This window comes from Phalacrocorax carbo, chromosome 10, assembly GCF_963921805.1.
Source record: "Phalacrocorax carbo chromosome 10, bPhaCar2.1, whole genome shotgun sequence".
NCBI classification, from domain to species: domain Eukaryota; kingdom Metazoa; phylum Chordata; class Aves; order Suliformes; family Phalacrocoracidae; genus Phalacrocorax; species Phalacrocorax carbo.
Genome location: NC_087522.1, coordinates 23,439,830 through 23,466,791, shown reverse-complemented (window position 1 = coordinate 23,466,791; position 26,962 = coordinate 23,439,830). Strand labels below are relative to the sequence as shown.

General features: G+C 46.3%; 1 protein-coding gene across 5 annotated transcripts in view; it reads left to right on the top strand.

The window, feature by feature from the left end:
* TYRO3 (TYRO3 protein tyrosine kinase) overlaps positions 1-24,583 on the top strand; it is a 43,366-nt gene extending 18,783 nt beyond the window's left edge. For all 5 annotated transcript variants that reach the window (XM_064462506.1, XM_064462507.1, XM_064462504.1 and 2 more), the window contains 13 exons: positions 1,513-1,690; positions 2,176-2,318; positions 4,238-4,382; positions 8,595-8,724; positions 9,558-9,658; positions 10,718-10,813; positions 13,146-13,226; positions 14,917-15,009; positions 15,756-15,877; positions 15,998-16,107; positions 17,569-17,728; positions 19,119-19,255; positions 22,138-24,583. In XM_064462506.1, the coding sequence (XP_064318576.1) occupies positions 1,513-1,690; positions 2,176-2,318; positions 4,238-4,382; positions 8,595-8,724; positions 9,558-9,658; positions 10,718-10,813; positions 13,146-13,226; positions 14,917-15,009; positions 15,756-15,877; positions 15,998-16,107; positions 17,569-17,728; positions 19,119-19,255; positions 22,138-22,507 (1,866 nt within the window). In that variant the 3' untranslated portion in view covers positions 22,508-24,583. The remainder of the gene's footprint in view (positions 1-1,512; positions 1,691-2,175; positions 2,319-4,237; positions 4,383-8,594; positions 8,725-9,557; positions 9,659-10,717; positions 10,814-13,145; positions 13,227-14,916; positions 15,010-15,755; positions 15,878-15,997; positions 16,108-17,568; positions 17,729-19,118; positions 19,256-22,137) is intronic.
* The last annotated feature ends 2,379 nt before the right edge of the window (positions 24,584-26,962 follow it).

Below are 26,962 nucleotides of genomic sequence, written 5' to 3'. Positions count from 1 at the left end.
GCGGGCGGGGGCGGGTGGGACATGTGGAAAAGAGGCTGAATCAGAGCAGCTCAGTTTCTGCCCTCTCATCAGTCTCTCACCCCTTTTGTAAGCTTTTTCTGTTCTATTTGGGGAGGACAAAGTTCCTGCTTTTGGATCTGGGAGCAGGGTAACTTGGCAATAACTCCACTGATGGAAAGCTGTGCTTCCTCTGTCTCCCACACTGAGAGGTTTTGTGAGAGACGCTGACCCACATTTCCATGTGAAAATGCACACGCTCCTGGCTCCCCAGGATTCCACTTCTGCTCCGAGCCTCCTGGAAAGGGAAGGGGGATTGAAACTTGCCCATGGTTTTCTGGCACTTGGCAGAGGGGGGGCCCCAACAGCACCATGTTCAGACAGGGAGGTTGCTTCTGGGGACAGCATAGGGACTCGCCGGGTTTACTCACTGTTAACACAAGCCATGATCCAGGGCGTAAAGGGGGCAGATGTAAGAGCCCCAACTCTTCAGACTGTTGAACAGAAACACATCATCAAACTGACAGGGTTTTATACAGAAGTCTCCTTGTCTTTTCCCTGCTTTGGGTGATACTGATCATGACAACAGTAGGCTTTTCTGTTAAGGAAACTTGGGATTATTCCTTTTTATGAGCCAAATAAATCAGTGGGCTAGAAGTGTGCATGAGAATGAGCAGAAGGGCAGAGAGAAAGGGAGAAAGACTGCTATATAATGAATAAAAAGTCCACATGAGTGTTTCAGTTTTGTCAGCACACCTCGCTTTTACTCCCAGCTTTGCTATTTCATATGCACTTGAGAAGAAAGATACACTGAGCCTGGGAGCTATGCAGTGATTTCTGCTATTGTCAGGAACATTGAGCTTGCCTGTGCATTAAAAGCACACAGTGATACCACGTTTAAATTAACATTGATGTTGCTTAAAAGTTCAGATTTGGGAGGGAAAAAAAAAGGGGTTGCAGGAGTGGTAAAAAGTTTCTTTTCAGTTTAATTTGAAACAGTTTAGTTGGACCAAGCCATCAGTGTCTACCATGTCTTTAATCCACTACAAAACTGAAAATATACGAACTTCTGAAAAAGGACTTGAGAAAAAGGTGATGCTAGGCAACAGGGGAGTTAATCTACCAATTTGCATTGCCCAAATTTAGATAAGCCTCAGAAGCTAGCTGCTAGCACTCAAAGGGTCAAGCACATTTAGTTTTCTTTAAAGGAAATAATTATCAACTGTAGAATTTGTAAGATAGGTAAGGAAGCGTTTTAAAATATGGAACCACATTTTCAGCTAGTGGAAAACTGTTGTACTGCCAGAGGTAGGAGAGTGATGTGACTTAAACCAAATAAAGGCATGGCTCATGGTTCTTCATTCGACGACTCCCTTTTCAGTATTTTAAACACCGCTGGTACCATATCTATTCTTACCCGTTCCTAAACTAACCATGAAATGGATTCTTATCCCTCTGGGCCGGTTAGTCATATGGCTTATGGCAACAGTCTTCTCCGTTTCACTCTTGGCACAGGTAGCTGAGTCCCCAGACGGCCAGGAGGTCTCCACCGAAGTCACCCCAGTGCCCCCCTTTGCCTACCACGTGCAAGGCCTGAAGCATTCCACCAACTACAGTGTTCGTGTGCAGTGCAGCAATGAGATGGGCAGCTCCCCTTTCACCGACAGGGTTTATTTCCAGACCCTGGAGCTTGGTAAGCAAATAGCCGACAAGAACAGGGAAGCAGTTCTGAATATGAAAAGGAGACAATGGTAAACTTAACTGAACAGTTCCTTGCTAATTCTGAAACGCAGGAAACATACTGTCAGATTGCTTGACCGCTCTAAGGGTCTCCTAACACCTAACGTAATGATACGCAGTCAAATGGGGTTAACAGCAATGACACACAACAAACAAGCTGATCCAGCCGTGGGGCTTTCTGCATGCTAGGCATATGTCTCCTTGGCTGCCTGAGATTCTTGGGGTCTCAGAAAGAAACAAGAGCCGCTGACCAACCTTATCTTCTCCACTTGAAGCAAACATAGTGCTGGTGGCGTGCAGAAGTTGTTTGTTCCCCTCACGCTCTCTTTTCTGGCTGATCTCTGGAAAGAAGGTGAAACTATCTTTTCAGCCACTTTCAGTGTGGGTAGTGCCTTATTTTCCTGCACAGAGTGATTGTGATCTGTCCTTTGCTTTCAGCTCCAAGCAGCACTCCACAAAATATCCATGTTATCCAAAGAGATCCTGGTCTTATTTTGGAGTGGGAAGGTGTGGCTCCGGATGTGCTGAAAGAAAATGTCCTGGGATACAGGCTGGAGTGGATTCAGGATAATGTAACTCAGGTAACAGATCGAGAGGGGAGCTGAGCCATTGGGCACAGAGTCGGAGAACACTCGTATTACGTTTTCTAGGCATAAGGGTCCCTCATCCCTTATGGTCATGGTTTAACCCCAGCCAGTGACTCTGCCCCACACAGCCGCTTGCTCACTCCCCCACAGTGGGATGGGGGAGAGAACTGGAAGGGTAAAAGTGAGACAACTTGTGGGTTGAGATACAGGCAGTTTAATAAGTGAAGCAAAAGCCATGCACTCGAGCAAAGCAAAACAAGGGATTAATTCACCCCTTCCCACGGGCAGGCAGGTGCTCAGCTGTCTCCAGGAAAGCGGGGCTCCATCACACCTAACAGTTACTTGGGAAGACAAACGCCATCACTCCAAACGTCCCCCCTTCCTCCTCCTTCCCCCACTTTTATTGCTGAGCATGACATCATATGGTGTGGGAGGGACATCCCTTGGGTCAGTTGGGGTCAGCTGTCCCAGCCGTGTCCCCTCCCGACCCCTTGTGCCCCCCCAGCCCACTCGCTGGTGGGGTGGGGTGAGAGAGAGAAAAGGCCTTGACTCTGTGTCAGCACTGCTCAGCAGGAACAACAACATCCCCGTGTTATCGGCACTGTTCCCGGCACAAATCCAGAACATCGCCCCACACCAGCTACTAGGAAGGAAATTATCTCTATCCCAGCCAGAACCAGCACACTTATCCATACCAGGAGACTAGATTGCTGGCATTGCTTTTGTGTAAATGGATCTGTTATGATTTGCCACAACTCCTCAGTGTTCGGTGTCAAGATTTAGTCCCATTTCTCCCTTCCTGGCATATTCAGAATTCCTTGGCTTGAATGTTCATCTGCAGACAGACCTATTCTCTGCTGTTCCTTGTACAACAAGGACAACATAGAGATAATTCAGTTAATCTCTGCCTCTTTCTAGTGCTGTCCCAAAAGCAGCTCAGACAGTACAGGATCTGGGCTTTCTCTCTCCTGTGGCTGGGGCTTGGCTTTCCAAATCTTAGCAGCAAAGGTGTATTTAATAAGTGAATGAGTTATACTGTAAATCACAGAAAGAAGGTTGCAGAATCTTTTATTTAATGTACAATATATAGGGAGTTGAAAAGACCCTGTCATGGTAGAAGGCCTTTCATTTGTGCTTCAGCATTGACCTTTCCCAGGCGTCTATCTGCCTTTGAAGTTCACAGCATTTCTTATGGTTTCTCACTTCTTAATATGTATTTAGCCAGTGCTTATTAATGATGAAGAAGCCTGTAATAGTAGACAGCTAGAGGGAAGAGACTTATTTCCTTTTTTGCATGATTCACTTCATACTAGGTCAGTGTCACTGACATTCAATGGCAATATTTTGAGTTCCCATTTAATTGACATTGTGTCAGTGGTGGCAGCCAAATCTTCATGGGTTTACTGCAAATGATGTGCGTGAAGATCCACAAAATTACTGAAAATATGTTGGCCTTGCCCTCCTAAGTGAAAACTGGCCATGAAATTCAGAAGCCATTTGGGATTTGGTCAACAAGTTAAAACAGGCAGACTCCTCCCTTGGATTAAAACTGTCAGATGCTAGTATGTGAGCGCATCTTTGCGTTTAAACCACGGGAAGGAGGTGTATCTTTTAATAGCAGAAAAAAAAACATGTTTCTGTAGCAACTTTCATGGAAGGAGCAGAGAAGGAATTCATTAAACCTTATATCTTCCCTACACCATGGGAAGCTATTAGCAATTTTTGAGAAGAGAAACCCAAGATGACAGCCCAAGTTAGTGGCAAAACTGAGACCAGGATGCAGGAGTCACAACTCCCAACCCTTGTTATAGCACCAGTGAAGTACACAGTAGTGTTTGGTTTAGTTCTAAAAGTGAATTTTTAGACTCGATTCCTTTTAAGACAGCTTACCGTTTGTTGCCGTTTCCTCTCAGGGGGAGATGATCGTACAGGATACAAAAGCTAATCTCACAATGTGGAATCCTCTCAAAGACCTGATCATCAGGGTGTGCGTGCTGAACTCTGCAGGATGCGGGCCCTGGAGTGACCTCTTCCTGCTTGAAGCCCAAGAGGTGATGGGTGAGTATCCACTGCCTTCCCTTCACTTTGGGGAAAAAAAGTCAGAAGTGCTTGGACTTCTGTTTTCTCTGACCCTTCTCCTTTCAGTGCTTACAGCTGACTGAGCCACGTGGCTTTATACAACAGCACACTTCATCAAGCAGAGTAAAAATGAAATAATATTTTAAAAGCTGGTATAAACAGAACAGCTTCTGGCCACTACTGTGTCTTCTTTAATGGGCTTTTGCTGTGCTTAGTGCACAGCAGGGCGAGAAGAGGCACAATAGAAAAGCTGCGAATGAAGGTTTGAAGTCCTTCATTTAGGCTTAAGCCACACACACATTTACAAGAGCAAATGTGACAGAAAACCCCTCTAAACAGAGGTTCTCTTCTCTGATTTAATTTGAAGTCATTCCTGACTAGTTTCACTTGGACTTAATTTAAACCACGGCCACATGGGGTTTTGTAATGGTTTTAATGAATGCTTTTATATTAAACCAGTTTAGCTCTCTCCGTGGAAAAGCTGAGCTACTGAAGAGGGAGGTGATGGTACAGAAGCTGTACCACGCAATCTGGACCGCATGGAAGAGTTTGTTGGGAGCAAAGAACATGCACGCGTGGAGTGTTATTCTAGCGATAAAGGGCAGTTTTGCTTGCTGCTTGTGTTTCACAGTGAATGGGAAATGAGAGTCAGGCTATGGAGAAGGGCAGGATGTTTTACGGGGAGATGGGTAGCCTGAAGAGAAGAACACTGCTTGTGAAGGAAACTGTAAAACAAATAAGAGGAAGATGTTCAGAATAAAAATACAAATTGGTGATAAGAAGTCAGTGAAGTGCGATTGTGCATAAAGCCCACCATCTCCTCAGGTTCTGTTCCCACCACCTGTGGCAGGATGAGACAGCAATCTCTAATGCTGACCCATCTGCTGCTGCTTTCTTCCCAACCCACATGTCTTTTGAGGAATCACATGGACATTGATCCCTCCTGGTCCCTCCACACTTAGGGGTTGCAGGGGGAACCTACAGGTGGGGTTCCCAGGCAAGCAGGAGGTGGGGGATAGGGGCAGAGTAACCAGGAGAGAACTGTAGCCTTACTTGTAGTAGTGCATCTAATGCTGGTTTTAATGTGCATGTTACTCAGAAAGGCCCTTTGGCAACCTGGTTCTTGTGTTGAAGCTGGCGGTTATGTGTGAGCACACAGTCACTGTGGGATCAAAGCCCTCAGATTATTTAAAGCAGAATGAAGGGGTGTGGAGGTCCAGAGCTGACTCTACTAGAGGTTGGGCATCAGTTCCATCAATTTTTTTTCCTCCAGCTTTTTGCTCAGTTATTTTTCTGTGGCACCCAAACACAGAGAAAAGTACCTGAAAGGACTAGAAGATCCCTTTGGAAAACGATCAACATTGGCAAGAAGCCCCAGGGAATGTATGGGGTTTGCACTTCACAGGGAGCTGGAATGGGATAATCCTGAAAGCACAAAATGTTTGCTTGTTTTTATTTAAAACCACTTCAGAAAAGTAGCATCAGGAGTGGTGCTTGTTTTGGCCAAATGCTGTTTGAAAGCACATGTATTTCTTCACAAGCATAACAGGCTGGAAATAAAGGTTCACTGTGGAAACACTGACAGGCCTTGAACAGCAGAGCTGCAGAAAGACTGCAGTTTTGTTTCAGGCCTGGTAGAAAATATAAGTCGCTTCCTTTCCTAAAATAGCAAACTGGCACTGGTTGCTTTATGTGAGAAATGCCAGGGGTGGTTTCTGACCAGCTCCCAGTGCGGCAGTAAGGATGACTAAGCTTGTATAAACTTTAAGTTGTCTTATTTGTCATCACAGCAAAGCTAGTGGGAGCTCCACCCTGCTTATGCAGAGATCCTGTGCACTATTAAGAGAGATTGTTTTATTATTTCCAATAGCATTCTCAGTACAAACCTCTTTCACTGCAGAGAGAGGAACAGAATGGTCTGAAAGCTTTTTCCTGTCTGTAATCTTCATGATCGTATGCAGGAGAAGACTCCTGGATTACATTCTTTACATACCTTTGTGATATAAAACCAAAAATAAAAGGGGGTCTTTCATCATCAAAGGACTCCTAAATACCCATTTAAGCTCATCTAATAACACTGTCTTCCCTCTGCCTTGTGCGGTCTTAAGGATTATGCTGGCTGGAAAAGGGGATACAGGAAATGGGAGGGAGACGGAGTTGGGGGAGGAGAGGCAACTCAGTCTTGGGCTGCAGCCGTCCTCTCTAGGTCAGTGGCACAAGAGGGAAGCAGTGATCTGTGGGGCAGAGGAGGAGGAGCAGTGATTTTCAATATTAATTTCTATTTCTGACACATTTGCTAGAAACTGCGGGGTGGGCTCCTGATTCCTAGCAGTTTAGAAACAGGGAGAAGAGTTTTGTTTTGTTTTCATCCGTCCTCCTTTTGGAGGGACCCCCTGGAAGGTGACCTAAATCCCTGCTCTCTCAGCTAGCAGGCAGAGACTAGAAAAACAGGCTGAAAGAGATTTGCCTGACCATAGCAGGAAGGAAACCTTACCATTAACTATCAGAGAGGACCTTTTACATCAGTGTTGTTCATTGTTTCTGCCCTGATTGTTTGGCAGTAACAGCCCAAGTGATCGGCTTGGGAATTGTGGAGGGTTGGAGTTACCTTTCATTGTATTTTCATTCCACTTGTGCTTCTGATCCCTCTCCCTCCTCATAAACAGCCTTGAAGCCCAGGTCAGAAGGTGCTGCAGGAGAGAGTATCATAAAACCCAGAGCCTATAAAGCCTTCTGGGTGGGAAAAGTATATGTGAGTCACTGAAAGATATAAGATGCTGAAAAATAGGTGCCAAAGCTCTGATAGTTGTTTCAGGCCGAGAAGTACTAGTCTGCTTCCTCAGTGGTCCAGAATTCTGTTTCCTTACGCTCTGCCTGTTCATTAGACTAACATTGCTGCTTTAAAAACTTGGATGGCTAGACAGTGTAAGTAGTAATGAAGCCTTAGAAGCCTTTTCCCTGCCAGGACTCTGCCAGTAAGGATGTTTGACTCCTTTTCACATACATCTATGCAGAGGTTCATTTAAATCTCAGCCCGTTAACCTAACATCTCTCTTAAGGACAGGTTTACTTACACTGTCATGACACATAACATCATAGAATTACTTACATTGTCAAAGATGATTCTTCCTTAGCTTCTGGTAAAGCACAGTCAACTCCTGAAGGTGAGCAAGGGAGCATGAAGATGAAGGAAGAGCTTAGGGACCGGTTACCTGTTCTTGTTTGCTCTTCGACAATTTGGAGATATGAGGGCTGTCCTAGACTTTAATAAACCCATTCAAATTCACACTTAATCTTTAGTAGTTGTATTTGGAGAAGAAATCTCTCAGGGAATTGGATTAATTTATCTGTTGTTTGCCAAGCATAGATAATATTCCTTTATTCATAACCATATTGCTTATCTTCCTTCCCTGGCAGCGTACTCAGATGGGCAGCATCTCCAGTTCTTCTGTAGACAGTTTGTAGTCAAAAGCGTACATATTCTGGGAGCAGATATTAGACCAGAATTAGGACCTGCGTGCGAGCTAACTTATTTCTTGACTCGTGGGGCACTTTTGAAAATTCACCTTCTCTTTGGTAGAGACACATTGAGAAGTTACAACCACCCAACACCATTGGGAAGCTACAGCCAATACCAAGACCCACAGGGTGCTTCTCTTTGTGGGAGGGGTGAGAGGCAGAATTTAAATATTTTCAGCCAGATTGCCATGAGGCAATTGTCTTTCTCTGTTGTCTTTCAAAATGCTATCTGGTTGGCATTCAAGCAGTGCTTTGTAGCCTGGTCAAGGCTCTGCTGGCTGCCTCAAACAGGACAAGGTGAAACCTGCACAGAAGGTGCTCATATCAAGCAACCTTTTTGTGCTGAGACTCCAGTTTAAAGCGCCCCAGATCATGAGTTCACGTAGTCTAATCTGGAGCAGCGCTTTTTACTTTCTTGAGGTTCAGATCTAAGAACAGGTTCTGATAACTGGATGCGTCTGCTCTGCCTTTGCTGTATGAAACAGCTAGTTTTTCTCATGATTAACTGAGTAGCCGCTTGTGCCAAATTCCAGCGTACAATGATTCACTGTGTACACCAGATCTAGCAGCATGGCTTGTCCATTTAAAAGCAGAAAGAAGAAATATCCCAGTATGGTCTGTTTACCATTGACAGTTTTCTGTTTCCTGACTGGTGTTTTCTCCGTCATCTAGGTGGCCAGAGACAACCTCCTTATGGGACATCCTGGGTTCCCGTGGCATTGGGCATTCTCACAGCTCTGGTCACGGCAGTTGCCCTGGCTCTGATTCTGCTTCGAAAAAGAAGAAAGGAAACTCGGTTTGGGTAAGCGAAGTTCTCCTTGTACTGATTGGAGAGATCTTTGCTTTCTCCTCCGGTGTGGTGTCTGACTCAGCTGTTTTTCAGAAAGCATTGTGGATTGAGTACCTTTGGCACTTTCTTTGGATAACTGTTTTTTTCACAATTTTAGGGGTGACGCTGGATTAGAGAGTAGCAGGAAAGTGCCCGCCCTACCTTTTCTTCAAAATGAGAACACCAGAAATACAGTAGAAAAAAATGTTACGTCAATAGCTGGGCTTTATTAGAATATAGAAATATAAACTAGATCAAGATAATTCTGTAAGTCCTTAGCACTGCTGCTTAAGAGTTTCAAAGAGAAGAGACCCACAGATGTATCATCTTCTGTGTTCTTATGGGCTGGGCCCTTTATCCCATGCTGGTTTTCAGTCCAGCAGCTTCTTGTAACTTCCTGACTGCCAAGAACCCTCTGGATCCCCAGGAAAGTCTCCTTTTCATCACCTCTAACACTTGGACATGGGTTGCACCCTTTCACAAGCAAGATTCCCACTCTTTTCAGAGTCTCCCAGACTTCTCTCTCACAGCAGCATCTGTTTATGTGACTTTTGCAACCTGCCCCAGCCTGCAGCTTCTCCCAGGCACTCAGGATGAGTGATTTCCCTCTTTGGGAAGGCTCCCACCTCTCTAGATGCATCAGCAAGGCAGCATAAACCCATTGTTCCAGCTACGCCCTCTTTAACAAAACAGTCTGTAGTGTTTATATGGCAAGGTGTGAGAAATCATCCATAATACTCAACACACCCTTTTAGAACTGAATGGCCCATGTAATCATGGCCCTGTGTGTCTTTTCTGCCTTCTAGCCATGCCTTTGGCAGTGTGGTTGGCAGAGGGGATCCAGCAGTCCATTTCAGAGCTGCCAGGTCTTTCAACAGGGAGGGTCCAGAGCTCATTGAAGCAACATGTAAGTAAAATGACCGGAGTGATTCTGCCTGAGAAGCTGTGTTCACACATGTACTATGCTTTCTCTTTGTTTTCCCTGAAACGGATGTTTTTGGATCAAGAACATGGGATTCATTTACAAGGAGGCTTAGACACTGGAGATGGCAGAGGTGAAAGGCCAGAATTGCTGTTGCCATACCAATTACATACCACTTGCTAATTACAGCTACAGTCATTGTGTATATTAGTGCAAGGCGTAAATTCACCACTCCCCTGCCCCAGTTTCACGCTATAGGGACTCCTTTGTAATACGCAACAGTGAGATAAATACGAGTTAACAATATTAGCAGTACGCTTTAAACTAAGTGTGTTGAGTTGTGCTATAAGCCTGAACCAATCAATCAGTCTTGGAAGGCCTGGAATTAGTAACTTCTCAAACAGGAGATGGAGTCCCAGGAATGGCCAGAGTTAAGATGATCCATTTCTGTCTCCTCGTTCAGCAAGGGCATGGCTCTCTGAGACGATGCTGCGTGGCTGGGTTAGAATGATGCTTTAGCTGTCTTTGACTTTGCTCCCCTGGGTTTAGAGGACTCTCCATTAAATCTAGTGACCGCAAACTGTTGGATATTATGTTACCCTCTCATCCAGGTACCGTGAGACTTGTACTTAAAATAGTCCGAGAGCCAGTCGTTGAAAACTGGTGCATCTCCATCAGCTTAAATGAAGCTGTGTAAACCAGTGTCTGTCAGTGTCCCTTCTGATGGGATTTTGTCTTCTCACCGTTATTTCCAGCAGTTCTGTATTTCTGTTGCTCTTGGTGTGTTTAAGAGTTGTGTTATCCACCCTCTCCCTTTCAGTATTACTGGTACATTTTCTCGTGGTTGAAAGTTATTGGCCTCTTGTCTATGCCGAGGCTAGAGGACATGGAAGGGAACTCCGTCTTTGTCAAGTTTTCCCGCTTACGGTATGGGAATAGGGTTGGAGGTGGAGATTAGAACAGGTGACCCTTGATGTTGTGGCAGAATATTTAAGTATCCTTTATTTGACTCCTCCTTTGTTGTTTTGTTTTTTTTTTTTCCAGTGGAGAGTGTAGGTATCAGTGATGAGCTGAAGACAAAACTCAAAGATGTCCTAATCCAGGAACAGCAGTTCACCTTGGGAAGAATGTTGGGCAAGGGTAAGAACCAAAACTGAGCACAGCTTTTACATTGAAATCACCGCTTGTGTTGCCTTTACTGTTGAGTAGGGAGAAGCAATTTTAACTCCTTCTGCTTGTAATTTAAATGGAGCTCTCCTTTCTGCTGGGATAAAACATTTCAAAGGTTTAGCATAACTAAGAGAATATTGGCTAATCCATTCCTAGAATGTGGCTCTACAGAGTCATGAACTGACGTCTATGCACAGCTTTCCAACGTACTGTTGATTCACTGGTGTGTGAATTTCTTTCAGAGATTTAAACAAGGAATATTCAATTAAACTTCTGCTTTTTCTACTAACAAAGTGGTGCTGTAGAATTCCCTCCATTTATGTAAGCATGCATCAAGTATTGAACGGGCTGAGACAATACAGAGACAGAGATGATCTACCTCAAACACTCCAACCCCTCAAAAAAATTGTTGATTCAGTTTCAGATATTCTAAATGTCTGGGGTGGTTTGACGCCAGATTTTAGTTTGGGCTCTTAAGAGGCACATTTGGAACACGTACTGAATTTTGCTGGCATTTGTCCTCAGTAGTTCAGGTCCGTAGGAGCTCTTCTGATCGTGGATCTCCATCTGGATCTCCCACACAGGTGCTCCTAACATTTCTCTGAGGTTTTCAGGTCAGGAGGGATGGCCAGAGTAAAGGTGGGATGCTTCTCACGTGACTTAAGCTAAAAGATTGGCCCAGAAACTGCGTGTGAAAAGATGGTTTTGAATTTAGATTTCCCAAATGGCAGGCCAGTGTGCTAACTGTTGAATCATCCTTCCTTACTTCTCAGGCTGAAGGTTATCTCTAGAAATAAGTGAAAACATGTAACAATAGAGCCAATAACTAAGAGAGGAGCAAAAGTCAGGGGTCATAAGCAAAAGGAACCTGAAGCGTTTGGCTTCCTTTTTCTTTATAAGACTAGTTTTCTTGCAGTTTTCTTTGACCCTTTCCCACTGGGAGCATTCTGCTGCTCCATCCCTCCCAGAACAAATGCGTTTTTTTCAGAGCAGGAAGATGACCTTCTTGCAGAAGTGGTCTCAGAGGGTTTAGCAATGCTAAGTAATTAAACAGCTGCGTCATCTGTTTGTGAGTGTCAGCTCTCGGCCAGTTTCTGGGATCCTGCTTCAACCCTTCTGGGCTGTCCCCATGACAGGTAAAAAACTGGAATTCGGCTGCAGTCGGGCACCTGGGGATGGCCTTGGTGGGAGGATGCTAGGTGGCAGGATCTGGTCTGTGTGTCAGCCCTATTCCCCCAGCTCAGCATACAGGTTATAAGATGGCATGACTGTGTTATCTTGGGCTCTGCTGACTCTGCAGCTGAGCAACAGCTCCATCATACAGAAGCAGTGCAAAATGCCTGTGCTCCTTCCCGTTTTCCTCTTTTGTGGTCAGAGCCACTGCTCTTGGTTGTTGTGAAATAAGCATGTGCCATACAGTAGTGAAGGACACTGATGAAAAGCTAGTGGAAAGATAGTATTTTTGGAGTAGGTGTCCTGAGTGCCATACTTTGCTTCCTTCTTTGCAGTACCAGAGTTCCTCACAGTAATGCATTTTGGGTGGGTTAAGCAGTTACAAAATTAGGGAGAGCAAATCTAGAGCCAGATCTAATGCAAAGAGGCTTTTACACCGTGGTATAAAGCCACTTCAGGCTAAAATAATTTTTAAGAGGGTTTGGCCAGTTGCATTTCCTCTTGTGTCCCTTAGAGAACACACCAGGGTAAACACTTCCTCCTGTGAGTTAGCATATCACGTACGCACAGGTAGGTGTTCTATGTTTTGTCTGGTCAGCTGTGATTCATAGAAGTCACTCCCTGAGTTTTGAGAGATAAGGCCTGATTGTGTCTCAGATGGTTGAGTCCTGGCACCGTTACTTAGCTCTGACGGATGTCAGCGCTGAAAGCCTCTTCAGCCAACCCATGCACTCACTGTTCCAGCTAATAGCCCCCTCTCTGACCAGCGCCTCACTCAGGCTCATCCCTCATGATATGGCTTCCCCAGAAACATCTGCCTGGGATCCCATCTTATACTCTGACTCTGCATCATCCATCTGGTAGAGGATTGCTTTCTTTCCCTCTTGTTTTCCTTTGCCTTCTGGACTGCCAGCACAGTGGCCTCTGCATACTGGTAGTGCTACCTCTTCTAGGCACATGGATGCTGAAAGCTGCTGGCTGGAACTGCGGAATGACAAATGAAGCTGGGAGCTGCATTTCTTATGGTTTTTCAGCTTCCTTGCCAGTGACGCCTGGAGTGAACGTGCTGTGAATGATACTTTCTTCACAAGAAGCTGTTCCCTCACTGCCTGCTCTGGTCATTTCACAGGGGAGTTTGGGTCAGTTCGAGAGGCCCTACTGAAGCTAGATGATGGCTCTTTCCAGAAAGTGGCAGTGAAGATGCTGAAAGGTAAGTGAGAGCAGGGCTACCTGAAGTATTTAAGAGAGCTTGGAAAAATTAAATGCCATCTGCCTTTTTCTCCAGCAAACATCCCCTGAAGCTCTTTACTCCTCTCTGAGCTTCCCACTCAACCACTCTACCCACGTTGTCTCCTATCCCTTTCACATCAGTCTTTTTGTAGTGGAAGCTGTTCAGGGAAGGATCTATACCACCTTAGTTGCTTGTACAGCACCTAGCACGTGGTGAGTGCAACCAAAACCAAGACATGGCTACAGCTTCTTCTGCGTATAGAGGATCTTGTTCAATTGCTTGGTTCAAGCAGCACTACATCGCGTGGCATAGACAGCTGAGGCAGGTCTGCTTTGCCCTAATAATTCAGCAGTGAAAGGTGGTATTCCTCCAAGCATATATCCTAGAATAAACAGAAGAGTACTTGGGCTGAATGCAGCGACAAGCTAACTCATCTCAGTCAGGCATATTTGAGTACGTAGGCTAACTCCCTTCTCATTTGCCATCTGATGAGCGTGCATAGCAAGGGCAACTAACACGTTCACCAGGCAGAAGTCTGTAACAAGAAAACCAATTAACAGGTAGGTATTAGTCAAAGCAAGTATGTGCATATATGTGTGTATATATGTTAACCTGTGTTATTTCACCCCTATTGCCTGTAAGACAAAAATTAACTGTGACTGACTTAAAGCAGAGTCACATTCACTTATCTCTGGAGCTGAGTTTGGCTTCCACAGAATACCCATTTGTATTAACACAGTAACCCTACATCAGTGTGAGTTCCATCATGTTCTCCGCTTTCAGCAATAATCCCAATCAGTTTGCAAGCTGTTTTGTGTAGTCAGGCTGTCTACCTTCAGGCATCTAACTTGGGATCTGCCACCTTCCCGAGACACTTTCTTTTCTCCATTGACTGTAAAAAAGGAATCTACTTTTGTCTTCTGAATCATATTTCAATTACTTGCCTAAAGCACATAATGTGAATACTCCCCCACAGGTCTAAATCTGATCTTGCTGCAGGACTGGAGGACTCCCACTAAATTTAGCAGCAGCAGTGGGTGAGGTAGTCCACCGGGCTAATTCTTGATGATATTGATATACTTCCATAAATCTGGAGTAATAGCAATGAGAAACAATTTACTCCAAATTTATGCTCATACATGTCACTACTGAATTTGGTCCAAGGTCTCTAGGAGTGTGGTTATTTAAGGAATCTTAGCTCTAGCACCTTAAAGACTCATTCATGCTAAGAGACGTAAAAGCATTGATCTTTTCATGCCATCCTTATCAGATACAAATTGGTGTCTTCCATGCCAGCCATCTCCTCACTTTCAACATTGTCTTTAATTTTGTGTGACGCCTCCTCTCTCCAAGGTCCTTCTAGCTAAATAATTCCTACGTCTTTAACACACACATGATTTCCATGGCTTCCAGAAAGGTTGTTACTGAGAAAAGAGCTGCAAATCAGCAGGTCTTTGCCGTGAATCAATTTCTTGGATATCCCTGATGTACACTTACCGCCGCCCATCCCAGGAGGAAGTGTCAGGCTTTGCTTTGTAAACTGGCTCATATAGCTGTAGGTCTGAGAGGATGTGCTGCGCCACAAAGATCAGGCTTCTGATAATCATTATCTGTAAAGTCCCTTGGAGCCTCCCACAAAGGAGGAAAACTTACAGTCGCTTTTTTCCAGCGGACATCTTCACCTCAACTGACATCGAGGAGTTCCTGCGAGAGGCTGCGTGCATGAAGGAGTTTGACCACCCGCACGTCACTAAACTGATTGGTAAGCCAGCGCCGCTGCCTGTGGTGCCGCAGACCCCCTCCCAGTCCCACACAGTCCTGCACAGCCTCGCCTCCTCACCCCCGCTGCTGTCCAGCCCCAGCGCTAGAGCAGCTACCTCTGTGCTGCCTGGAGTCCTGCATGTACCAGCATCGCTCTGTCCCAGTCTCGAGGGACCTGGCGTGTGTGTAAGTGCTCACAACGCATGCCCTCATACGCCAGCAATGAGCGTCTCTCCTTTGAGCCACTTCTTTGGTTCTTGCAAATAATACAGAGGGGGTTTGGCTGGCTAAGAAATGTCCGAACTTCTGTGAGGTACGGACAGGTGGGTTGGTAGAAAAATCGAGGGAAGGGAGATTGTGCCTTTCCAAAATACTGTGTAAAAAGCAAGACATTCATGGGTGGGCGCTATGGAACATGGACAATTTCCAGAATGTGGAGATCGCTCTGCAGACCCTGGGGTCTGGGGCTGTCTGGTCTGGAGTGATCCTAGAAACATTTATACCCAGTACAGCAAGGAAAGCTGAGAGCCACCGGGCACTTAGTACTGCCTCTGAAGTAAACAGGGTTAGAGGTAGCTTCTCACCTCCTGGCACAAAGCCACGCAAAGGAGCTTGGAGCATGGAACTGACCCACCAAACTGACACGTTTTCCTCCACATTTGTAAGAGGAAGGCGCAGCAGCCTGTAAGATTCCCCTTTGGACTGACGTGTTTGCTAAAACTCCTTTGCTGTTTGTGTCCTCATTAGGAGTCAGTCTACGGAGCCGTCCCAAGGGCCGACTCCCAATTCCCATGGTGATCCTGCCCTTCATGAAGCATGGAGACCTTCACGCTTTTCTGCTGATGTCACGGATTGGGGAAAACCCTTTTGTAAGTGTGTCTTACTGTAGAATTCCTTCTGAGGCGGTGTGGACTTTCAGATAATTTACTCAGATCAGTTCAGTGCTTGAAAGCCTCCAGGAACAGAACTTAAACTGTTATTTCTTTCAGAACTTGCCTGTTCAGACGCTCCTCAAGTTCATGATTGACATTGCCAGCGGAATGGAGTACTTGAGCTCAAAAAATTTCATACACAGAGACCTTGCAGCTCGGAACTGCATGTAAGTGACACACGAGTTTTTAGAGAAAAGAAGGACCAGAGTGGGTGGGAGAGGGATGAGAAGTTTTTGCATGACAGAAGTGGGACGGGATCCTGTCAGAGGACGCTGGTCTTTGCATTTAAGTGACAATAGGCATGGGGGAGCCATGGCCGTGGGGGGGTGTGGGGGTGGTGCTGGGGACAGGGAGCAACTCCTAATGTCCCACTGAGCTTCTAAATCAACCCTATTTATAAAGAACTTTTCCATCATTGGCCTGCACATATATTTTCATAGGGTTGATTACAATATGTGTTTGTAATTAGTTACTCTAATGGCTGTGTGTCAGCATGGCTATTTATTCCACAATGTAATGTAACCAACAGGAGGGAACGGGTTTGGCTTTGGTAGGAGAAAGGAACTTTCACTGTAGCCTGAAATCTGTATTTCTTGTACCTATTTTGAGGACTTGATTATCGCAGTGTAAGAAATGTAGAATTTCCCTGAAAGCTTGTGAAGAATGGCTTATGTGGAGAATGCCTTTATAAATAATTGCATGGTAAACACACTGTATGATCCCACAGTGCTGTTCTTGTCCCCAAACTGCCTTGCCTGATTTGAAGGGAAGAAAAGTCCTTTTTTTATCCTTTCCTCTCTTCTTCCCTGAGAATGGAGTAAGGAACAACCCATTCCACAGACAGAACTCTGAATAAAACCACGACAACCGGTAAAATCCGCAATGAGACACAGATTTCCAAAGGCATTTGAATTTCCAGATGTACGGACAGGAGCCTGATAGTCACGATGAAAAATGATGGGTTAGCCTGCTTTGACATTTATGAGAAACGCATACTCATTTCCTATTTTTAAACATTTAAAAAAAATACAGACTTCCTTCAGAGGAAGCTGCATGCCTATTTCATCGTATCTTCTTGGAAAAGCAGGGGGTCCTTTATGAGTCCTGGGAGCATGAAGTCTTTGTGGGCTTTATTTGCGCTGCCTACCGACAGCGTGTCCAGGTCTAAGTGGGTGACAGAGCAATTCAGACCATTAACGAGTCCTGGAGAGAACATCTTGCAGATCTAGTTTGGGCAGTTGTAATAGGAAGCCTAGGCAAGCGCCTGTGTTTTTTGATTGCCTGTACAGAGTGTAGGCCGCAGTTGTAGCAATGAGCACTACAGATGTCTTCTGTTAATCTTGGAAACTACAGGAAGTATCTGAGTCGCTTTGGCTGATAGACTAGACCACATAAGCGTGGCCATTTCTTACTTTCTTAGTCCTAATTATCTCCCTGTTAGTCTCAATGAACTGTTGTGAGACCACTAGACTAATTCACATTGGTCATCAAGAAGATGAAGTCATTATCCTTCTGGGCAATACTTGCTGAACTATATGCCTCAGTTCCCTGGCCAGACAGGGACATACCTCTTTTTTGGCTGAGGTAGCCATTAAGTGCTTTTCTCAGTCATTAAAACTTTCCCTTAGGCTGGATGAGAACATGAGCGTGAGTGTTGCAGACTTTGGGCTTTCTAAGAAGATCTACAGCGGAGACTACTACCGTCAGGGCTGTGCTTCCAAGCTGCCAGTGAAGTGGCTCGCTCTGGAAAGTCTGGCGGATAATCTGTACACAACACACAGTGATGTGGTGAGTTTTGCTCTGGTGCATTTCGGGACCGCCTGTGTTCCTGCTGAAGCGGAGGAATGCTTCTGTATTCACTGAGGGTGGGAAAAGGCCCTTCTGATGGGAAAGGGAGTTTGCCTTGTGTTTGAGGGACAGTGCCACCTCTGCTGTGGGTGCTTTCGGAACTCAAGACTAAAGATGCGTACGAGTAGTTTATGGCAGAAGACATGAATCCTTTTCCTCTTGTCCTTTGGTCCTTCATTCTTCGGTGCTTATCCCCATCCCCTCCTTCAATTTTCCACTTCTTTTCCTCTCTCTTTATGTAGTCTCTTCTTTCTTACTCTTTCTGTTCTGCGTGACAATTTGAAGGTGACATTTGAAACGCACATACGCCACACACTCGTGTACGCATGCAGCAATTGTACTCCATTCTACAGAAGGCATGGGTGGAACTTTGTAGACTCTGAATATATCAGTGCTTAGACACTCCTCCCCATAACTTTGTGCTTGGAGGGTGAGGCTAAACCCATTCATCTGAAATTTTTGCTTCCTTTCCCTTTGTTTTTTTTTTCCTCTGATACTTTCTCCCCTCTTTCTTGCTGCCTTTTGATCTGGTTTCACACTAGTATTGCCCTTCAGACCTGTGGACTTGCCTTCCCAGTTATCCATGTCACAGTGTCCCTGAAGAGATCACCAAGAGCACCTTCTAGCTTGGCTGCTGTGTTGCCTGGTGATTGCTGTAACCACTGTGGACAGTGTTTAGTGATTGCTGATTGCTAGTTCATACAGATTATGATAGACACTGTACAGGGTTTTACTTATGAAAATCATAATTTTTGCACCTAACAAACCTTGCAGTTTAGATTTAAGTTTACACGTACGACCGTTGCAGTGCAGAGCACAAACGAACGTGAATGAAAATGAATGTGAGCCATAAGTGGTTTGTTCCTTGCCCTGTTTTATTGGCTAAACACTGCTCTGATTTGTGCCTTTACGTTTCCGGTAACCCAGAATCTGGCTCAATGAATTAAGCAGCTGATTTGTGAGCCCCAACCCAAAATCTTCATGTAGCTGAGAACCGCAAAACTGATAACAGTATGCCTTAAAGAACCATGAGTAGGAGATGCTTGGGAGAGGTCTGCAGGTGGAAGACAGCAGCATCTCCCAAATCTTCCCCTACTCCGCTGCAGGATGGGGCTGAGCAGGGCCTTCAGCTGTGTCCCAAGATGATGTGTCAGCATAAGTTGGGTCATTTGCTTGTTTTCTAGCTAGTGTTCGGATAGTCCTTGCATCACTGCTACTCACGTGGCATTACGCAGGCTGGGAGGATTGGCGCTGTCTGAGCACGCTGAAACCCCACCACAGCAAGCAGGGAGCTGTCTGTTCACTTGTTTTGTGTGCTCTTCCCTTTCAGTGGGCGTTTGGGGTGACCATGTGGGAGATTGTGACCCGAGGGCAAACCCCTTATGCTGGCATTGAGAATGCAGAAATCTACAACTACCTCATCAGCGGGAACAGGCTGAAGCAGCCACCGGAGTGCTTGGAAGATGTGTGAGTACTTCTTTGCCCTGCTGACATGATTCCTTGAGAAGTTTGCCTCACTGGAAGGAAACAGGGGCAGCTGGCTAGAGCTCTGGTCTGAATCTATCCACTTTTTAGGATACAGAGGCATTCACTAGAAAATCTCTGAGTTACCCACGAGATACTCTTTGCTGGCACAGCTCCCTGGAACCTGTGGTAGCTACACAGACAGCTAACTTGTCTCAAGTGTTTGAACAGCGTCAGCATTAGAACCTCTTGGCTTTGTGGAAGCTATAACTGTGTTTCCAGAAACTCACTGCTCCCTACCTTTTCAGATCAGCATGTGTGAAAAGAGATGAGTTTCATGGCACGCCCTGAAGGCTGAATAGAAAAGCAATCTAGCAAGAGTATGAGAAAAGTGGATGGCAGAGGCAGTGGCCTGCATGTGTCTTTCAAAGCTGGGCCCAGTTTTCAAAATCGGATCTACTACTCTCACAGAAATAGCAGGGTGAAAGAGAACGGGGGAGATAGGAGGATCTAAAGTTCCGTAGATCAGTGTCCCACCTTAAATTATAGGTGGAAAAAAACCCAGGACAGTCTTGCAGATACTGGTTTCAGAACCTTTCAGACTTGTAGGAAGGACTCCGCAGGCTAGCCTGCGGAGGAGCAGACAGCCTCATGCTGCAGCCTGTACTCCTGCCTTAGTCCTGCGGCCGAGGGTAACCTGGCCTGCAGGTTACATGAAATGTGTGCCCAGGCACCGTTGCTCCATGGGCGGTGGCTGCAGTAAGTTTCCTAGAGTCCACACATGGCGTTGAGGACCTCCAGGGAGCATCACCATAACTTTTCCCAGTGCAAAAGCTTGCCTAGACCAGACGAGGTGAAATCATTTCACTGAGTGCCCAAGCAAGCCTCTCTTTTCTCTGTGTCCTGCCCAAAGCAGGACATAACTACGAGCACTGACTTCAGTGGCCTTTTCAAGCCATTCCTTTTGTGTAAAATGGACAGCATGAAGTCCTCTTTCCTCCCTCTTCCCTCCTGCTCAGACGGTGGATTATTTCATGTGGTTTCCTTTCTCCAGCCCTTTTTCCACATAGGGAATTATCTGGACTCTTTTTATTAAAGCTGTACACTTCTATCTACTCAGCAGTTCATTTTAACTGTTCCTGAGTTCAAATTACAACATCATTATGCCACTGCTTAAAATCATTATATGTCTGCATCTTGACTGCTGTGCGTAGTTATGGTTCCAAGGTCTGGAGCTTATGGCCATAGGATGTTACAGATGCTAAAAGTAGAGAAAAGATTCAAAAAGCTGCAAGGTATTGAGGAAAAATCCATCAAAAACTACTAAAATGGTACAACCTCCATTTTAAGAGGCCCTTGAGCTACAGGTTATTGAGACCTGAGAGAAGATGCCAGAAAGGTCTCACTACATGCTCACCTGCAGGTTATGTGCTTTCCCCAAGCATCTGCCACTGACCACTGTCAGAGGCTGGGTGCCGGGGCAAATGGACTTTTGGGCTGATTTGGTACAGCCAGTAGTTTTCTACCTTTCTTTCAAATTAATTTCTGCTGTTTGCCAGCGAGGGTAAAAGAAACTATTTAACTTGGTGCCACAGAATAGGAAGTTTCTATGTTATCTGGAGCATTTTGTAAGGGATGTAAATCGGGATTAAGACAACTGAACCATAGAAGTTTTCTGTAGAACTAGTGTGAGATCAAAAACAGTCTTGTAAAGCTGATAGCAAGCAAGGGACACAAAAAGTAAAATAAAAGCCATCATGAAATGCTTTATTTCCCAGTAAAGGCCATATCAGATTTTTTCCATTTACAACTTTAACTGAGGTTTGTTTGTCTGTGGTGTTTTTCAGTGCCACTACTGTGCTTTGTCCCCGTTCCCTGCAGAACTGGCAACAATAACGCCATAGGAATGCAGCTGCCAGTCTTGTGGGTGATGCACAAAGAGGAGGAGGACAATGGCTCTGGCCGTGCTCCAGCCCAGTAGGCTCCGGCGGGAGGCCTGGCCGGCAGGAGGCCAGCCAGCACAGCGCTGAGCCATGGCGGCGGAGGCAGGACAGTCGAGCTCCTCACTCCTTGCCCAAGCACAGGCTGTCGGAGCCAGCCTCACGCTGGCCCTCAGGCAGCCAGAGCTGAGGTAGCTGGCGTTCGACCGCAGGAGAAACGCTGCAGGGCAGAGGCAGAGGCTGGTAGCGGCCCTGAACACGTCTTCTGCGTAGTGGTGGTGCCTTTGTGGTAGAAAGTCTGTTTCAGCATCCCTCTTCCAGCGGTGAAGCTGTTGTCCATTGCTCCACAGCCCTCTAAACAAACCCACCGTGCTTTTTGCCATCCCGCTGGCAACCTGTCGGGCAGCAACAGTGGCACACCTCCGTTGCTCCAGGAGTCCTGGGTTAACACGGTCTGAAATAAGAATTTTCTGGAAATAACTTGCACCTCCCACAGTTGGATCTCTGTTTTCTTTCCTTCTGTGTTTTATCTGCTCTTGAACAGAATTTGGAGGGGTGGCTTCAGCCACAGCAGAGGTTGTCGGGATGCTTTTTGTGAATAAATTCAAAAACTATTACTAAGATTTACACTCACGGTCCTATTCTAGCTCTTCAGAGACAGGTTTTTACCAAGATGTTCAGCAGCCATTGACAGGGCTTTTGGGGTTTTTTTGGTACTGTCGAAATAATTATTTTGACCAGAATGAGAATGCCTTTGAAAATGGGAAGGAACAAGGATTTAGATCCGTGATGGCTGCCCACATGCTATCACCTGTGCAAGGCCAAAGCTGGGAGGTTTTGGGGAAGGTGTCTGTGCTTTTTAAGCTGCACTGTGCAGAGCCTGCTCAGAGATGCAGGGGGTGGTTGCTCCGTTTCTCAGTGCTCTTGTCTCCCTCTATTTTGCAGCTACGATCTGATGTGCAGATGTTGGCATCCTGAGCCCAAGCTACGCCCCAGCTTTGGAGTGCTCCGGTCCCAGCTGGAAATGATTCGGGGGAGGATGTCCACACTCTCTTCCAGTCAAGATCCTCTCTATGTCAACATTGGGAAGGACAAAGAGGCATCTGCGAGTGACCTGCACGCTTCCTCTGCAAACACAGACGGTGAAGAGACCATTGCTGGGGCAGCTGCCGCTGTCACGAGTGACTATCGCTACATCATGAGCCCCTTGTGCCTTGGAGATGGTGCCGAGGGTGAAAGGCATCCAGATGGGCAGGAAGGGGAGGACAAAAGCCTTCTGTGTGAGCTGGAGACAGAAGGAGAGAAAAGTTGTTAGCCTGTACATAGCACTGACACTCTGCTTCCCTGGGACGGGATGTGTGAGGCCGCGGTGCTGTGTCGCCTGGGACTCCAATGCCGGATCTGGAATGTCTTTGAACAGCACTGGCCAGAGCTCTTGGGCTGCTTTTGTGGCTTTCACCACCTGTGTGGGCTGCAGTGGTGGTGGCTCGGAAGGACCGCAACCCCAAGAATCCCTTGGATTTGGGGGAGAGGGGCAGGAGAGTTACAGGTTGATTGCATCCCGCTGAAGGGAGTTCAAAGCTAAGGCGGGCAGTCAGAGTCTGTGCTCTGCTCCTCACCGATTGCTGGAGCAGAGCTGCATACACCTTCTGTTCAGTCAGTGCTCGCTCTCGTGTAGATGTTGTCTTCAATCCTGGCTGCGTGACTCTGGGACTAGTACCTCTGAAATCGCCAGTGGGTATTTACACTGTCACTCAGGACAAGAAGGCAAAACTCCCCTTGTGTTCACCCAGCAGTACTGCCTAGACTTGTTGCCTACCTCAGTGGTTCTCAAACTGATCCGCGGATCTGCTTCTACCCAGCACTGATTTTGATCATCTGGCTTATTTCATGCAGTGACACTTGCTGCTTCCTCAGTCCGGGGGTTTTTTAAGAGTTTCAGATGTTTTGGTGAGCGATGGAATCAGAAAAAAAATGAAAATCCAGCATCCCTCTTCACCCACGTATCTCTTTTTATGCCTTTTTTTCTTCTGTTTGATGCCAGTTCAGGCCTGACCAGACTTGCAGCTGGCATTAAAATGCGAAGGGAGGGAGAGCAGCTGGCATGTGTGAGGACAGAATCCAATTTCAAAGGGATGGAAAGGAAACAGGGCAGAGAGAGGACTGAACAGCAGTATGGGGAAACAAGTGCTAATTAATGCTAAGCGCTGCCCTCCAGGGGAGGAAGGAGACAGCTTAGATACAGAATGGCAGACTTCATTCGGTTTCAGCGGGAGCAGGATTCAGCCCTTGCTTTAAAATAGGATTAATTTAATTTAATCTCTAACAGTCCTATGACTTCTTCAAATAACCAAGTGCTGTAGCTGCTGTAGTGAAGGTGTGAAATTGGTTTTGGGGAAGGTGTGTGTGTTTCGGGGAAGGGATCAGCTGTGAGATCTCTTTCTGAAGAGAGAGTCCTCATGATGAAAAAGCTTGAGAACCACTGGCCTTCCTTTTAGGAGGTCTTCTGGTACGCTGTAAAAGCCACATCAGAACATAGACTACTATCACTGCAGCCTTCCAGACAGGGCAAAATTAATGGTTTTGCTCTTCGGGTTTTGTTTTGTTTTCCAACCAGCATGTCTGACTCACTGTAACTGCAAGTGCTTGTGTGGTTTTTAATAATTTAATATTTTACTGTAAATCAGCATTTGTTTTGTGCAGTGGTTCCCAGCAAGGAAATGCAGTTACATCTTGCTCTACTTATCCTAAATATTTGCTAGATCTTAATTTCTTTTGTTTCCAGTGTGCTGAAAACTCGGCAGTACCACAAGACTTAGGATTCCACGTTGCTCTTCCTCAGAAACAAATGCCATCGTTTGCTGAGTTGGCAAAGGTGGGACCAATAAGTCAAATGAGATTGCAGGCTTGGTATCAGAACACGCCACCCTTCCATGCCCAGTATTTGCTTACTGTAAGGTTTGGGGCTAACTACAAAATTGAGGTCCGGTTTCAGCCCTTAGTGAGAACACCTCCTAGGGAAGGGGAATTTCAGTCTGGGGCTCGGGCACGGGTCCTTTCTGTAAAGTTTCCTGTTGAAGAGCGATGTCCTGCACATGCCTCCAGAAGTGCAGTACAGTTTCTCAGTGGCAGGTACAATCTGCACCATCTCATACCCCAGGCAGTTACAGGCTTTTCTCTTCATTTAGCTGGAATGCTGTAAACGCAGGTGAGAAGATAACACCTAACAAAGGGTAACAAAAACCTGTGCAGTGCCCCTTTGCAGTGAAGGCAGAAGGCTGTGCTCCTTGCAGTTGCCTGGGAAGCACAGATGTACATATAGACTCTAACTTTGGGAAGCATGTCTTTAGTTTTTATGCATTTTTTAATAATAAAACATGTACTGTGTCTGAGTCCCAGCCTTCTTATCTGTGGCAGAGTTTGTGATGATGCTCACCGGGTGGGGTCACAGCGAATCTGTCAGCCCCAGCTAAAAGCCATCTTTCTCCCTTCCCCAAGCACAATTAAGCTGCTTCTTGGAGGCAGAGAACAGGTTTGGCCTCTCCCAATGGCAGTTCCTCTGCGTTGCTCCAACCTTGAGACTGAAGGCCAAAATCTGATTTGGTGGTTCCACAAAGAGAGAGGCTCTGTGGCCATCGCCGTGCAGGAGCCTGGAGAGAGGCCCTTACTGGGACGTGCTGCATCCTACTTGGGAATGCGAAACCTCTGCACCAGTTCTTCCCTGAGGACTGTCACCTGTACCCATCTAACTACTGGCAGTGCTGTCTGTGGAAGAGAGGTTTGGGGGCAGTGGGTAAAATTCAGCTGCTGAGTCAAATGTTCCAAGCACAACATAGAAGAGCCCCTGGATTTCCAGCTCACCGAGAAGAAAAGGTGTACCTCACACTTTCATTCTTCATCAGCAAGCAGCACATTGCACGCCCTCTGCCTGCCAGCTCACACAGAGTGGAAAAGCGATGGTAAACTGTAAGAGTGCTCACCCCCCATCTGCAATGCAGGAAAAATTAGTTCTGAAGCGCGAAGTGGCTGATTTAGTTAATATTTTAAGGTTCCATTGCCCAGTGATGTCCCTTGGATCTCATTCAAATGATGATTTAATCCTTTTGCACGCAAGCCTGTTTAGACCAGGTACAAATGAGGCTGTGTTGTGGGTGGGAAAAGTGACACCAGAAGAAGAGCTAGTGAGCGAAGAGGGAGGAAAGGAAATGTTAAAACGGGACAGATGGGATGAGCTGTGAAGACAGTAAACAAGGGAGTCGGAAAGCAGAGATGGGGAATTTTATACATGAAATCCCAGAACAGAGAAACCGTTGCCCTAGCTGGGACCAGGCAGGGGGTCTGAGGTGGGGGCTGGCTTTGTGTTTTGGTAAAGGGTGAGATGCTCTGGTCCAGCCCAGCTGCCCTGCAGTGCATTGCTCTTAAAGCGTGAAGAGGCTGTAGGCAGCTGGCCTGGCTCTGGGTCCACTTGATGACAGCACTGTGACCCTGACCCCAGGGAAGCTTTAGCCTAACAGTTCTGATTTAGGCACCAGTCTGGCACGCTGGTTTCCTAACTAAACCAAACATTTACCCCACAACCACCCATTTTTTCCCACCACCCCAGTACAACCGTGCAGTGCCTCCCATCCTGCCAAGCAGCAGCCCTTGCCCCATCCCCTGTGGTGGGACAGCCGAGGGGCACTGCACGTTTCTGCTGAAGCAACCTGTATCCCACGCTGGTAGGCCTGACCACACTCCTCCATTCACATCTACCTGAGAATAGGACAGGGTCTTCTCCTTTCTAACGCAGGCTTAAGCCGCTCAGCGCAGTTACCAGCCCAGCTGTGAGACAGTGTGGCCCCGTGGTGCCTCGCAAGAGCACGGCAGAAGCTCATACCTCCATCTGTATTGTGTAGGGGTAGTTAACACACAAGGAGAGATGCCCTCATCAGCTCCAGTGCTGCTGGAGACTCCGCAGCCTCCCTGGGCAGCCTGTGCCACTGCTCTGGCACCCTCACAGAAAATAAGTTTTTTCTCAAGTTTAAGTGGAACTTCCCGTGTTCCAACTTGCGCCCGTCGCCCCTTGGCCTGGCGTTGGGCACAACGCTCCAGCCCGACCCAATACCAGAACAGTGCGGGGCGTAGCATGCTCAGGGCTGACGGCTCAGCAGGCCCCTGCAGTGCATGGATATACCTCAGAGGTAATGCACAGCTGGGACCTGCCTCCTTACCTTCCTTCTTGACCTGTGTTTGGAGGAAAGTCTTGCAGTCTCGACTCAGTAAAAACACTCCCTGAAGCCAAACGCAATTAATTTTGAGTAAAAGTTTGGGTCTGGTTGACCAGAGAAAGGATCAATATTCGTGCATAGATATTTTCCTGATTTACATTCTATTTTGCTGCCGGTATTCATTCACCCCGATGCTCAACGGTCACCAGCTTTTACAAATTCTCACATTTTTTACCAGGGATTTCTGTGATGGACCCTCATGCACAGTCCTATTTTTATACTGATTTGTTATTTAATACCTATTACGCTCCCTTAAAATAGCAAGTTGTTCTATGAACACTCGGAGCGAAAGAAGCCTGGTCTCCTGTGGATTTGCGTCCCACAGGTGATTGCAAGCCCCAGGTGAAGCTTGCCCCTAGTTAGGGTGATTACAAGAGCTGCTCCCTTGGTGGAGTCTCTGGTGTCCCATACAAAGTCATTGAACTTCCATCTGCAGTGAAGGTACTGATGTGGCACTAATAGAGTCTGCCACAAAGAGCCTGTTTTCAGAAAACTTGTAAGAA